Here is a 15,582-nt window from a genome sequence, read left to right on the forward strand (position 1 = left end):
AGAAACAGTGTAAAGGCTTGGGGGAGTCGGGGGTAATGAAGGAGCTGAGGGAGAGGGATGTAATTGCTGGGAAGGAGCCAGGGTGTGAACTTGAGGGTTGTTGGGTGTGGGTGGGAGAAGTATGGAACAGGTTTTTTTGGGGAGTGGGGAGGGATTGTTAGGGAGCCTCTCCCATGCAGATCCTGTCTGACTCCTAGCCTCTCCTATTCAGTCAGGCTCATCTGCCCCCTCAGCCATCCCTCCTCCCCTCATCCCAATGTGTCCCTGCATCCTCACTCAGACATCCCATGTGTCCCTATGCACCTACTCAGCCACTCCCTGCACCCCATGTGGCTCTGCACCCCCATTCAGTCAACCCCCTCCCCTGCCCATCCCCTGTCTCCATTTGGCCCTGCACCCCTCCTCCATCCCCATGTGGCCCTGCACCTCCACTCCCATTCAGCCCCTGCCGCTGTCTGTCCTTCCCCAATAGCCCTTTTGAACCCCAGTCTGTGATCCCCCCCCTGCAGCAGCCCCGTGCGCCCCACACTGTCTATCCCCCATACCCCCAGCTTCCTGACCTGGCCCCACAGGCAGGGTGTTGCCTTCTTTTTCCTATCGGCAGCTGGGGCTGGCTCGGGAATGTCTGCTCTGTTCTAGTCCCACCGTGGCCCCTAGTGGGCAAAAGACATAACTGCAGCAACTTTCCAGCGGAAGTTATTTTCTGGGGGAGGGGAGTGTGGAAATCTGCTCAGCACATGAATTCTGCACTTGCGCAATAGTGTAGAATTCCCCCAGGAGTAATCTGTCTATCCTATGCTGGAAAGCATGGTCTCACTTACTTTGCAGACATACCCTCGAAGTCTTTCTTTGTTTCTTTGTATCATACTCTTGACTATCAAAATGAGTTTGGGTTAGGCTTCTGTACTAGAAAGTTCATTTGTATCACAGTATTAAGGAATCCTAAAAAAAGTGTCTTTCAGTTACTATAAGTTAATATCTATAAGGCCTAATAGTGAGTGAGTTGTTAAATACATAATTGTTTCCCTGGCCATTTGACTATTCTGATCAAAATGTAAATAACAATTTTCAGTATATTGTTTCTCAGTGAAATTCCATAACTTGTTTATGTAGGTGACGGAACACATTTCCGTCTGTGAATTTAGTGGTTAAATTACGTTTTGCTTGGAAATGCATCTTGACCGTTTAAACCCAGACTCGTTTGTGTATTGAAGTTGTAAATGTTTTTCATTTGCAATTTGAGTTACTGAGCCCTTAACTGGCCAAACCAGTTTCCTTTCAGAAAAAGTGCTACCATAGGTCATGTTTTTCTTCTGTCTCATTATTGTTTTTAAAAAAGCATCAGCGTTCTTATTCCAATTCCACTTTTAAACCAAATCGATTTCCTAGGGTTTGGCTGTTCCTGTGCATAGGTAGCTGCATGGAGCCACAAATGATTGCTGAGAACCAATGATGCTGAGTCACTGAGAAATTGGCTTACTGATCAGAGTTATTACCTTCTGCTTGAATCTCATCTCCCCCAGTGAGTCTGAATATTGGCTTGTTCTCACTTTGAGTAAAAGTAGGTTTAAAGATTTTCAGAATGACACATCATTTTAAATTCTTAGTTATACATTTTTTCTTTCCTTGCAGTGATTTTGAATAAAGACTTAGGAAGCCTTATTTAAAAGGCTCATTGGATTTGATGCTCATTTATTGCACCAACCAGATTATTAGCGCCTAGATCATATTCTTCATTACTTGTTCCCAGCATAATTAAATAATTATTTGCCAAAAATTGAAAAAGTTAACTAGAAATATATAGTTAACAAATTGTCTGTTTTTGCTGTATACTGTTTTGGACTAAAATCAGCAAATACTGGAAAAGAAGCATTCAGAATGTGAATGAGAATGGCTAGTGGTTCTGATGACTGTCAACACATTTATTTTAAAATGATGGGGTTTATTATTAGTTGGACAAAAGAAGCTGCTGCCAGTCTTGGTAAAGTTGAGCAAGACTAATGGTGACTGCAGATCTTTAAAAAGCTATTATTTTTATTTATTTATTTTTATTTTATGATTAAAGTAGGGCTCCAAACCCAAACTGAAATCGAGGGTGGTTTCCCATCATGCTGGGCGCTGCACAGATACCTGGCAAGATGGTCTTTATCTGCAAAAAATTTAGTCTAAATAATTGGTTCAATCTCTTCCACATCTGGACCCCCACAATCTAGGAAAGGCAGGGTATTTGCAACCCACTGGCATCTGTTTGTGACCCTCCAGATTGAGAACCTACACCATATATTTCATCCTTGGGGAGAAGTTTTCAGAGCAAGCCAGTGATGATCAGTGAAGTGTTCTGCAAGGACAGAGACATGTACAGTAAGGAAAATCCTTGCTTCATCTCTGAGCTTGATCACATGACTTTAAAATTCGCCTATTTAAATCCAATGAATTACACAGCGAGTGTAAATACCAATACAGTGATTGCAGACACCTTTCTTCAAGAGCCAGTTGTTGTAAAGCTTCAAATATCTTTTTTTCCTATAGCATGTTCTATCAATCAGACCTCATGTATGGCTCCTTCCAGCTCATGCTGGACAAATGTAAAACGTTGAGTGGAATAAGACACACTTGTGGTTTTATCCTATTCTGTGGAAAACTAGTGGTTCTCCTGATTTTTAAACATCTGTTCACAAATATCTGCAGCCATGTAATGAATTCATCAACTGACTACTTGATTGGAGAGGAAAATTGCATTGACTTAAATGACAGCAAGCGATCCCAATCTAACACTGATATTTGAGAGAAGAGTCAATGTTTCCTGAATTATAATGTGGCTTGGCAGTTTTTGTTATTTACAGTGTCACTAAATATGATGCCATTAGTGAAATGGTTTCATGGGTTTACATCATTGGAAGTTTTTGTTTGAAGAATTCAGTGGCTTTCTTAAGAAAGACTGCTTGCTCTACAAATGGCTTAGTGTCTCCTTCCTTTTAGTGGCCATGTGCATGCCACATAATTCTTCACCAGCTGCTTCAGAAAAGTTGTTTTGATATCAAGGCAGCTGATAAGTATTCTGAGGCATGTTTTGATGAAGTTTACCGAGAGGAAAGGCAGGCTGCAAGCAGGGGATCCACAAAAGAGAAATCAAGGGTGTGTGCCTGGCCAGCGGCACCCCGCATAAATGCCCAGCACCAGAGGGCACTAGAGCTGGCCCAACGGATACCACTGAGGGAGAAATCTCCAGCAACGGTGCATGTGACATGCACACACCTAGTGTGGAATGGACATGAGCAACACCTCTCGAACAACAGTTAGGAAAGGTTAGTAACCTTTTTTTCTGCTGTTACTGCCAAGCTGTTAACTACAGTTTTGCTGCTGTGATATTGCAGGTCCCATGAAAAATGTAACCTCTACAGTCTGGGACACTTAATCTGTACCATCCAATTAACAACCATGTGTACCAGTAAATTTACTTTATTTTATTTTTCTCAATCGGGCAGATGCCCCTATGGTGATTCCTCCATTATGAAGTAGTATGGGAGATTGGATGGGTTTCCAGTATCTCCTGGCTACAGACACACTGGGTAGCTACTGTTGAGAGGATAATGAGTCTAAACTCTTAGGCTTGGTCTACACGACAGAGTTAGGTCGACGTAAGGCAACTTACGTCAACCTAGCTCCATCAGTGTCTACACTGCAGTGTTGCTCCCACTGATATAAGTTGCCCGCTATACCAATCTAATAACTTCACTTCTGCAAGAGGTGTAGTGCTTAGGTTGATGTAATTAGGGTGATGTGGTGTCTGTGTAGACACTGTGTTACTTACTTTGCCTGTCTGGAGTCTGGCCACCCTGCTCATGCTGTCAGCCCCGGGGCAGGAAGCGGAGGGGGTCCAGTTGTCAGTACCCCACACTTAAGTTGGAGGAAGTGCTCCTGGTAGGGGGACAAACCACCAACTGAGGTGCCGTAGTGTGGATGTGAACCACCGCAGTAATTACTGCAGTGGCTGTACGTCGACTTAACTTAGGTCAACTTAATTTTGTAGTGTAGACGAGGCCTTAGTTAAATGAAAAAATTAAATATAAAGTACTTAATTCTCCTACATCTTTGTTTTTAATAATTATAAGGCTTTCCTCCTTATTGGTCTTTTAACACATGGAACATTTAGTTTTTCCTTCTTGGACTGATAAGGATCTAGTTTGTTGGAGGATATGTGGAGACTTTTAGCTGAACTCAGATTTCTTCCAGAAATTCTTTCCAGGTGGTGAGAGAATCTGCAAAGCAAAAGGTGCCTTTTTTTCTTGTTCTCCGAGGATTTAGACAGCAAAATGTTAAAAGTGAATGCTTCCTCAAGGATCGTAATATTTAGTTGATAAGAATCTTCATATTTTTCATTAAGAATAAAAAAAATTAGATGTGACACAAAGAAAACTAAATGGTCTATTAGACTTTTATACTAAACCTCCTACAATTTGTGCACATGGCACATTGATTTTTATATAACCGCAGTGTATTCTATAGCAAGACAAGTTTGCTGGCATAGAAGCATTTGTAGAGCTAACATTAAACTGTAAATCAGCATTTCACTCTTTAGGGTTCCATTTACCACAAAAATCTGTTTCTAAATTAAATTGGGATGCTTCCAACTCTGCACCGAAACGTAAGTGTGTGTGTGTGTGTGTGTGTGTGTGTGAGTGAGAGAGAGAGACACACACACACACAGGCAATTTTTTTTTTTTTTTTTTTTTTTTTTGACAAATGAGTAAATCATGGTTCAGGTATCCTTATGCTATACCATCACTTTAAACATGGGCTGAAATTACCCTATACAGAAATAATTCTAAGCTAACAAATTATCTACATACAGTATATGTGGTGTTGCGTATATATTTGCATGTATGTATGTATGTGTAAGTATATCTAATATAGTTAAAGTACCTCTTAGTGTGCACTCCCATTCAGTAACCATACATGTACTAAACATTTAGCTTTGTGATTGTAAGATTTTTAGTGGAGTGACTGTCTTTTACTATGTGTATGTACTAGGGCTACCAAGCAATTAAAAAAATTAATCGCGCTATTAATTGCACAATTAAACAATAATAGAATATTATTATTTACATATTTTTGGATGTTTTCTACATTTTCAAATATATTGATTTCAATTACAACACAGAATAAAAAGTGTACCGTTGCTCACTTTATACTTATTTTTGATGACAAGTATTTGCACTGTAAAAAAAAAAAAAAGAAATAGTATTTTTCAGTTCACCAAATACGAGTACTGTAGTGCAATCTCTCTTTATCATGAAAGTTGAACTTACAAATGTAGAATTAGGTAAAAAAAAACAAACCTGCATTCAAAAGTAAAACAATGTAAAATTTTAGAGCCTGCAAGTCCACTCAGTCCTACTTCTTATTCAGCCAATTGCTAAGACAAACAAGTTTGTTTACATTGGCAGGAGATAATGCTGTCCGCTTCCTGTTCACAGTGTCACCTGAGAATGAGAACAGGTGTTCGCATGGCATTGTTGTAGCCGGTGTCACAAGATATTTATGTGCTGGATGCTGTAAAGATTCATATGTCCCTTCATGCTTCAACCACCATTCCAGAGGACATGCATCCATGCTGATGACGGGTTCTGCTCGATAACAATCCAGAGCAGACCGGCGCATGTTCATTTTCATCATCTGAGTCAGATCCCACCAGCAGATGGTTGATTTTCTTTTTTGGTGGTTTGGGTTGTGTAGTTTCAGCATCGGAGTGTTGCTCTTGTAAGACTTCTGAAAGCATGCTCCACACGTCGTCCCACTCAGATTTTGGAAGGCACTTCAGATTCTTACATCTTGGGTTGAGTGCTGTAGATTTCGTTAGAAATCTCACATTTGTACCTTCTTTGCATTTTGTGAAATATCCAGTGAAAATGTTCTTAAAACGAACATGTGCTGGGTCATCATCTGAGACTGCTATAACATGAAATATAAGGCAGAATGCGGGTAAAACAGAGCAGGGGACATACACTTCTCCCCCAAGGAGTTCAGTGCAAATGTAATTAACACAGTAATTTTTTTAATAAGCGTCATCAGAATGGAAGCATGTCCTCTGGAATGGTGGCTGAAGCATGAAGGGTCATACGATGTTTAGCATATCTGGCACATAAATACCTTGTAATGCCGGCTACAAAAGTGCCATGCAAATGCCTGTTCTCACTTTCTCTTGACATTGTAAATAACGAGGGCAGCTTTATCTCCTGTAAACAAACTTGTTTGTCTTAACGATTGGCTGAACAAGAAATAGGACTGAGTGGACTTGTAGGCTCTGAAGTTTTACAGTGTTTTGGTTTTGAGTAGAGTTATGTAACAAAAAAAAAATCTACATTTGTAAATTGCACTTTCACGACAAAGAGATTGTACTACGGTACTTGTATTCGGTGAATTGAAAAATACTATTTTATAAATTTTTACAGTGCTAATATTTGTAATAAAAATAATATACACTTTGATTTCAATTACAATGCAGAATACAATATATATGAAAATGTAGAAAAACATCCAAAATATTTAATAAATTTCAATTGGTATTCTATTGTTTAACAGTACAATTAAAACTGCGATTAATGGTGATTAATTTTTTTATCATGATTAATTTATTTGAGTTAATCGTGTGAGTTAACTGTGATTAATCCACAGCCCTAGTATGTACACTGACTTGCACAACAGAACCTTAATATCTGTTGGGACCTCTAAATGCTACTGTAATTATAGAGGGAGATGTTCGTGCTGCCTATAGTTAGGGTTGCTTGTTGCTTCCCAGTATAAAACCCTGTTTTAGTTGCTTATAACCTTGCCAAACTTTAATCAGTTTAATCAAACTTTAACCATGCTGGATGTGAGCCTCAGGCAGATTTTTTTATTTCCAGAATGTTTCAGCTAAAATAGCTTGTGTGCGTATGCGTGTGAATCTGCAACTGTTTCATTGAGACAGTAGAGTTGGTGCATGCTTTGAAGTGGGGACTCAAAACTTCCTGGGCCGTTGGGGGTGGAGTAAGAGCAGGAGGTCTCCATGGTGCCGATTTTAAAAAAAAAAATCATCCACCCAAATTTGGCCAAGTTACTGGCATCCATTAAAAATTTCTGTGCTCACATTCTCATTGAGCCTTATTAGTTTGGCAGATAAATCCTCCAAAGAAAGTCTTTACTGAGCATACTGCCTTCCCACACAGTTCATATATACCAAATGGGCTGCACATGGGTCATTCCTGCAGAGCAATTGGAATTGTGCTTTGACATATAATGTGTTAATAAAAATGCTAAGTACTCTGAAAAAATCAGGCCCTAGGTGTCTCAAGTTGGGCACCCAAAATTAGTAGACACTTGGGCATCTCAAGTACAGAGTGATTAAGACCAATCTGTAAAATTGGGATAGTAGCACCTAATTTTACAGTGGTGCTATGAAGGTGAATTCATTGTTTGTGCAGCACTCAGTCTGGTGAGAGCTCCATGGAAATGAGGGTTGAGTGATGTGTGTTTAAATAAGGCCTGAGGATACACAGAAAGAGAAGGAAGAAACAGTAAATCAACTAATTTTTCACTGAATGAGGCACAGTTTGGGGAGGGGGGAAGTATTTGGTTGTGTAGTTAAAGACAATATCATAATGTGTATGCCCAAGAAGGGTGAATTAAGGTTGCACAGGCAACCTTAATTCTGGCATTTCCTATCTTTTGAGTGCTGCATTTTGAAAACTTAAGGTTCTTTTTAACATAGACATGCTATAATTAACTACAAGTACCTTAAAAACACGGTCTCAGCCCAGGAGAGCTTGTAATCTAACCAATCCCTGCAACAAACGTGGTCACCAACACTGTCCGCATATCTATTCAGGGGACATCATCATAGGACCTAACCACATCAGCCACACCAGCAGGGGTTCGTTCACCTGCACATCTACCAATGTGATACATGCCATCCTGTGCCAGCAATGCCCCTCTGCCATGTACATTGGCCAAACAGGACATTCTCTATGCAAAAGAATAAATGGACACAAATCAGACATCTAGAATTATAGCATTCAAAAACCAGTCAGAGAACACTTCAGTCTCCCTGGACACTCAATAACAGACTTAAAAGTGGCAATTCTTCAACAAAAAAACTTCAAAAACAGACTCCAGCGAGAAACTGCAGAACTGGAATTAATCGGCAACCTTGACACCATCAAATTAGGCCTGAATAAAGACTGGGAGTGGATGGGTCACCACAAAAACAAATTTCCCTCTGCTGATACTGACGCCTTCTTGTCAACTGTTTGAAATGGTCCACCTTGATTGCATTGACCTCATTAGCATTACAAAAGTGATTTCCCCTCCCTCAACTGTTGAGAATAGGCCACTTCCACCTTAATTGAATTGGCTCGTTAGCACTGACCCCCACTTGCTAAGGCAACTCCCATCTTTTCTTTTATACCTGCGTACTGAATTTTCCGCTCCATGCATGTGATGAAGTGCGTATTAGCTCACAAAAGCTTATGCCCAAATAAATTTGTTGGTCTCTAAGGTGCCACAAGGACTCCTTGTTGTTTCTACTGATACAGACTAAGACGGCTACCACTCTGAAACCTGTAATCTAAGTGTCAGATAAGATGCAGTGAGGTATGTGTAATGAACAGTTGAAAGGAAACACAAGGTTGTGTACACATCTTGATTCCATTTTTGGGTGCATGTATGTGAATGTTTGTGAACTTTAGGACATATACAGCTAAATATGCTTACTGTGAATTTGACTAATTTTGGGTAGTTTTTAAGGAATAAGTTGAACAATGTAACATGGGTAACAGGCCTACAACTCTGCGCTTGGAACTTAATTGGCACCCTGTGCAACATCATTGTCTTCATTTAGGGTTGTGCTGGTGTTGCTGATAACATAATCTAGGGCAGTGGGGGTTGCACAGCTTTATATGAGGACTTAATTTAAAAAGACTGATCCTGGCAATTTACAATCCCATAACTCCTAACTACTTTCTCTGCTAACATAATAAAATAGAAAATGGCAGGGGAACACAATATCTGCAGGATAATGTTAAATGGTTTTATAAAGAACATATTATGGCAGTCAAGTTTTGTGTGACTTTGTTCAGTTAAAAATTAATTGAAGGAAAGCAATAGATGTAAATTCAAATTTTATAACATCTTAGCGATAATAAACTTTGCACTTACATAAGGTCTCAGCATGTCTTACAAAGGTGGGCACTGACATTTGTAAAAATGGAGAATCTGTGATACAGATTAAATGAGGGTTACAGAGGAAGCTGGTGGTATTCAATTTCTACTTGAAAAACTAATCCAAATTAATTTGAAAACTGGCTGAATGGCCATAAGTACAGGGTCCTTACAAACTTTGTATTTTGTTGTCAGAGGTGTTTAGTGTGGTATTCCAGGCGTCCATGTTAGGCCTGTTTTTATGAAACATTTTTAATCTGTTTTATCTGGATTGATCTTGAGTCAACTAGATTTAATTCAAGTATCTTTCTGTGCCAGACTGAAAAAACTGAGCAACTCTCTGTCTAGGTCTGGAGAAACAGAGATGTAGAGCAAAGTGTCATCAAAAATACAGATGGTTTTGCAACCCACTCACTCTTATGTATTAATAATATTTGACATGTATATTATCATGGTGCCAAGTGGCTTCAACCAGGTTAGTGGCCCATTATGCTATGTACTGTACAAACATATAGTACATGACAGTCCCTTCCCCAAAGAGCTTAGAGTCTAAAAACAGTGCAGGTGGAGGAAACAAAGACATGGTGATGAGGAAGGGGGTGGACAGAGAGAATAGGGTACAAAAATAATAGGATGTTTTAGCAAAAACTAGCTTTGACCATGAATTGTGTAAAATTGGTAGCAGTAATGACTACTCACTGCTTTGCTAGCTGTCGTCAGATGGCACTTTTGAAATGAGTTTTACTGGGGTACTTGAAAATGGATGTGGGGTTGGCTTCCCCTGTTTAATGGGAGAATGCATGGAGGCACTTATGGGTGAAATAGACAAGCTGGTGATTGAGGCTGGCACTGATGTTGGAGTGGAGGCTGGGTAGCTGTTGAAAAGTTAAGATGAAGTATTTTGAAGTAAGATAAGAGAATGGATAAATGTGGATCAGACTTTCTTTTGTTGGCTGATTGTTGAGAGGAGGGTGATGCACCTGAACCCTTCAGTACCACTCTTGAGAGAAACTTTGGGGCAAATGGACAGACTCTCAATGCTGTCTTCTGCGGCTTCCCAGAGAGGAAGAAATGAGTCAATCCAATGCCACCCTGTCTTTTCCTGCCAGGAAATATCGACAAGACTTCCATGTTCAGTTGAGTCTCAGGTTTCTGGAAGACCTGAAAGTCTGCATGGGTATTTGATCTGTGTATGTCACCAGGAGATTGTCTAGCAACAAGACCAGAGCAAATTGAAAGGTATTAAGGAAGTTTTGAGGACTCTGGGTACACAGTTGCTGTGTTGTGCTGTAACGTGTTCCATAATTTTCCCAAAAAGGAAGACTACAGAATGTCAACAACAAGTGAAATGGCGTAACAATTTCTCATGTGTCTGATGTTGGTACCATGTTTTCTTGAAGGAAAGAACAATAGTCTCCACCATTAAGAGCAGTGTATTAATGTAAACTTCAACAATTTTTATGAAGAGGAGGGGCAAGTGTCCAAATTTCAGGTTGCAGATTGAAGCTACCCAAACACTTACAGAAATAGTGAATAACTTGTGTGGAAATGTAAATAGAGAAGAGACTACAGTTCTCCCCAGCCTGAAAGTGTTCAGCTGATATAAAAATAGATTTGGAATAATCTGGTCTGCAAAAGAGATGGAAAATTTTGTGACGGTCAGAAACATTCTATTCTGAGTAAAGAGAACTCAGTTTATCAGGCTATCCATAGCCCAAGACAGTTCTGTTGGCAAGACTCCGTGATTGCTATGTTAGAGGAAGAGAACCACTTCATCACAGCCTTGGCATAAGACTTTGAAAACTCTTCTTGCCACAATCAGTTTGACTCAGAATGTAACTTCTGTTTCCAGTGCTATAGCCGCCTTCCTAATCATTTCACCTACAGCAGAATGGCAGGTCACCTGTATTATAAGTCAAGATGCTGGTGAGGACAGCACAGTAAAAGGAAAGGGGTATTTAGGATGTCAAAGAACATAAGATAAACATAGTATCCCACCTTGATTTTGATGTGAGGATCTGGCTACACAACAGTCTGCCTCTGTTCAGTTCCAAAACTTCCAATGAAGTGAGCTGTAGTTCACGAAAGCTTGCGGATACAGACTAACATGACTGCTACTCTGAGAACTTCCACTGGTTCTTTTAGATCTGAGGACAGACCATCAAAGTAGGTTCTCTGCCCTGATGGGAGCAGAAGTCAGCTCTAGTCTCCGACTAAAGAAGGCCACATTCTAAAAATGATATCTCAATTCAAAAACAAAGTTGAGTTATCAGACATGGAAGAATGGCTTTGTGGTTAAGGCACTGGTCTGGGACTTATGTTATTTTCGTTCAGTTTCTGGATCTGTCACAGACTTCCTCTGTAATCTTCATGAATCAGCCTCTTTGTTCCTTTTAGTTTTCCATCTGTAAAATGGGTATAGACTTTCCTACCTTAGGAATGTGGTGTGAAGATTAATTCTTTAAAATTGTGAGATGCTTCAGTTATGATGATTGTGTAGGATAACTGCTGTCTTTTCTCTGCAGGTCAACTTTGTAGTGTGCCAACTCTTTGCCTTGCTTGCGGCTATTTGGTTTCGAACGTACCTTCACTCAAGCAAAACTAGCTCATTTATAAGACATGTTGTTGCCACGCTTTTAGGCCTTTATCTTGCACTTTTTTGTTTTGGATGGTAAGTAACATTTTATCTTCTTTTTCAACTGTTTCATGTGTTTTGTTACATACATTTTGGTATTTAGTGCTACTGAAGTTTATTACAGTTAAGTTTACTACTTTCTGTGTTCTCTTTTGGTTGCTGTACACAAAGTAATATATGCTCCACCCAATGTAACTGAGATGGAAAGTACTCCAAATGCCACATTATTTAATTCTCTGAAGGTCTTTTCAAAGGATTGTGTCTTGCAGCTGTTTTCGGGAGGAGAGAAGGGAAGAGCTAAAATAAAAACTAATTTTGTGACTTGTACAACTTGTGACAAATTTGTGTAACTTACTGCTCTGAGTAGGTGTTGCAGAAAATATATATTTTTATAGCTTCAATGGATAATATCTGTGTCTATTTTTTCTGTTTTTATTGATTTAAATTTTCACAATTGCAGGAAATTATTTAATGACAGACTTTGAGACTAAAAAATTAAAGCTCTATAACTGTTAAAATGCAAACGGTCAATATCACAGGTCAAAGTATACAAAATAAGAATCCTGAAATCAAACTCTGATAAATTCTCAAGCTGTATTTTTCTTTCTTTGCTTGTCTATAAATTTTTATTATCATTTATGGACATACTTTGTGTGTGTGTGTGCAATGAAATCAACATTTACCAACACTTCTCAATAAAACTAGTATGTCCAAGCCGAGCTATAAGGCAATACTAAATTAATCACATGCCTAGATACCACTTCTTAATCTCAAATTAGCTTGCTCAATTAGCTTGCATTGTTTTTTTGTTGAATACTGAATACAGATTTGAATACGAGGGAGAGGGGAGGTGAACAGAATTGTTGATTGTTGCTCTGGCACCAAGGAGGGCCTGGAAGGAAGGTAGACTCCGGCAGGTGTCATTTTAAGATTCAGTTGTGACTGCTGTTAGAATATCCCAATATATGATATTCTATATAGGATCTTCTGCCATATACTCTTCACCATTGTATATACTCAAGCTGTAACTGGCCAGAACAGCAGTAGGGGCAATACAAGAAATGCATTTACTTTTATGTAGGTAAATTACACTACAGACTGAATAATGTAGTTTTTTCAGTGCAGTGTGGCTCAGTACTTATCAGGCTAGTTCAGGATGAAATAAGAGGGAGTTGTCTTAATTGGTGTGTGGCACAACAGCTAGTCCAACTTTCTCTTGAGGCACTGGTATATATTGGCCAAGGCATTTTCTTAATTGACTAAAATATTCTGGCAATGCTTTAAAAACATTAAGAAGATAGGATGAGCTAATGCCACCCCCCCTTCCCTTTGCATAGTTCTTGGATTCTGAACTACAATTGTGACCCCCTTTATTCAGTTTAGTCACACAGATACCCGAACATCTGCTTGCTGCAGACATTGCTTATAGATTCAGGAAATCAGAAAGTTAGGCGTATTCTTAATTAATGTTATCTTTCAGTTTTACGTGTATAAGTTTGCAGTTTATTATTTATACACATGCACATAATCATGGAAGTCTGGAAGGGACCTTGAGAGGTGATCTAGTCCAGTCCCCTTCACTTAAAGCAGGGCTAAGTATTATCTAGACCATCGCTGAAAGGCATTTGTCTAACCTGTTCTTAAAAATCTCCAGTGATGGAGATTCCACAACTGCCCTTGTTACTCGTAGGGTTCTTTCAACCCAAAGCTCTTGGTAGCTTTATTCTGTGCCAGGTGGTGTCAGGAAATAAATCAATGGAGACATGGCTGTCTGACCGATGGATGACTGGCACAAACAGAACGATACAAAAGTGCTCTCACTTAAAGCTATACTTAACTTAGTGTCAGGCACTTACACATGTCCGCAACAGGTTAGTAAAACTCCCCCAACCCTCAATTACTGAAGTTGGGTGTGGCTCTCCAGTGGCACAGCGGCGGCCTTCCAATGGCTAATCTTGTGTCTGCTGGTGAGACCCTCAAGATGTGTCCAGAAGAAGAGTCCCTGAAGAATCCAGCTACCCCAAACTTTCTTCCCTTATTTATTCATTAGTATTACAATAACACATCACTCAAATAAAACTTGGTAAGCAAGCAATTTCAAAGGTTAAGCAAGAGAATTCCCTCTGATTACTAATTAGCCAGATGTGTTTTTGCAGAGTTTGCATGCCTTGAGGGCTTGACGGACACATCCTTGAGGGCACATATAGATAAGCTTCTTGCTTTTTCTTAAACGCATACCTCAGCAGTTTCAACAGAGATGTTATCAGGAAGGACTCTGGGTCACGCTGTCCTTTTTGTGGTAGTTCAAAACCCCTCCCCTCCTGACTCGGTCATGCTAAGGCTGCAGCATAGGCTCACTTATGGCCTGCTGGCTTGGTTAACTTTGGCAATAAGCAGTAGTGGTCTGTGCACTTTACCGGTCTGCCAAGATCTCCTATGCAATACCCTATGCAATCTATTCCAGTGCTTAACCACTCTGACAGTTAGGAGGGCTTTCCTAATGTACAATCTAAACTGTCCTTGCTGAATTGAAGGCCATTGCTTCTTGTCCTATGCTCAGAGGTTAACTAAAACAATTTTTCTCCCTCCTCCTTGTAATAACCTTTTACGTACTTGAAAATTATTATCATGTCCCCTCTCAGTCTTCCCTTTTCCAGACTAAACAAACCCACTTTTTTCAGTCTTCCCTCATAGGTCATATTTTCTACACCATTAATAATTTTTGTTGCTCTTCTCTGGACTTTCTCCAATTTATCCACAAATGAAATGTGGCACCCAAAATAATTCTCCAGTTGAGGCCTAATCAGTGAAGAATAGAGCAGAAGAATTACTTCTTGTGTCTTGCTTACAATACTCCTGCTAATACATCCCAGAATGATGATTGCTTTTTTTGCAACAGTGTTATAATGTTGACTCATATTTAGCTTTTGATCCACTATGTCTCCCAGATCCCTTTCCTCAGTACTCCTTCCAAGGCAGTCATTTTCTGTTTTGTATGTGTGCAACTGATTGCTCCTTCCTAAATGGAGTACTCTTCCAGCTTGGCTGTGAACCACTGATAACTACTGTCTGGGAAAGGTTTTCCAACCAGGTATGCACCCACCTTATAGTAGCTCCATCTAGGTTGTATTTCCCTAGATTGTTTATGAGAACTGTTTTTCCTCTAAGACTTGCTTACCTAACAATTCCATGAGTTTATCTGCCTTCTGCCAATCTGCCTTCTTGAAATCCATTATTTTTATTGGGCTGTTTTTCCCTCCTACCATTCCTTAGAATTGTGATCTCTACCATTTCATGATCACTTTCACCTAAGCTGCCTTCCGTTTTCAAATTCTCAACCAGTTCCTCCCTATTTGCCAAAATAAAATCTAAAACAGCCACTCCTCTAGTAGCTTTCTCCACCTTCTGAAATAAAAAAAAAGTCTCCAGTACAGTCCAAGAACTTGTTGGATAATCTGTGTCCTGCTCTGTTGTTTTCCGAACAGATGTTTGGGTAGTTGAAGTCCTCCACCAAGTCCTGTGCTTTGGAAGATTTTGTTAGTTGTTCAAAAAAAAGCCTTCTCCACCTCTTCTTCCTGATTAGGTGGAGTGTAGTAGACGCCTAACATGACATCACCCTTGTGTTTTGTTTTTTTTTTAATACCCCTTTTATCCTTACCCAGAGACTTTCAAGAAGTCTGTCTCCTTTTTCAATCTCAACCAAAGTCCAAGTGTATACATTTTTAATATATAAGGCAACACTGTCTCCC

General features: G+C 39.6%; 1 protein-coding gene across 2 annotated transcripts in view; it reads left to right on the forward strand.

Moving 5' to 3' along the window:
• MBOAT2 (membrane bound glycerophospholipid O-acyltransferase 2) overlaps positions 1-15,582 on the forward strand; it is a 217,767-nt gene that overhangs the window by 18,645 nt on the left and 183,540 nt on the right. The window contains exon 2 of one of the 2 annotated variants that reach the window (XM_048845456.2): positions 11,724-11,869. In XM_048845456.2, the coding sequence (XP_048701413.1) occupies positions 11,724-11,869 (146 nt within the window). Of the gene's footprint in view, positions 1-11,723; positions 11,870-15,582 lie in introns of those variants that run through there. The other variant, XM_075126425.1, reaches the window with a different exon arrangement.

The sequence above is a fragment of the Caretta caretta genome, chromosome 3 (genome assembly GCF_965140235.1).
Source record: "Caretta caretta isolate rCarCar2 chromosome 3, rCarCar1.hap1, whole genome shotgun sequence".
Classification (NCBI taxonomy): Eukaryota; Metazoa; Chordata; order Testudines; family Cheloniidae; genus Caretta; species Caretta caretta.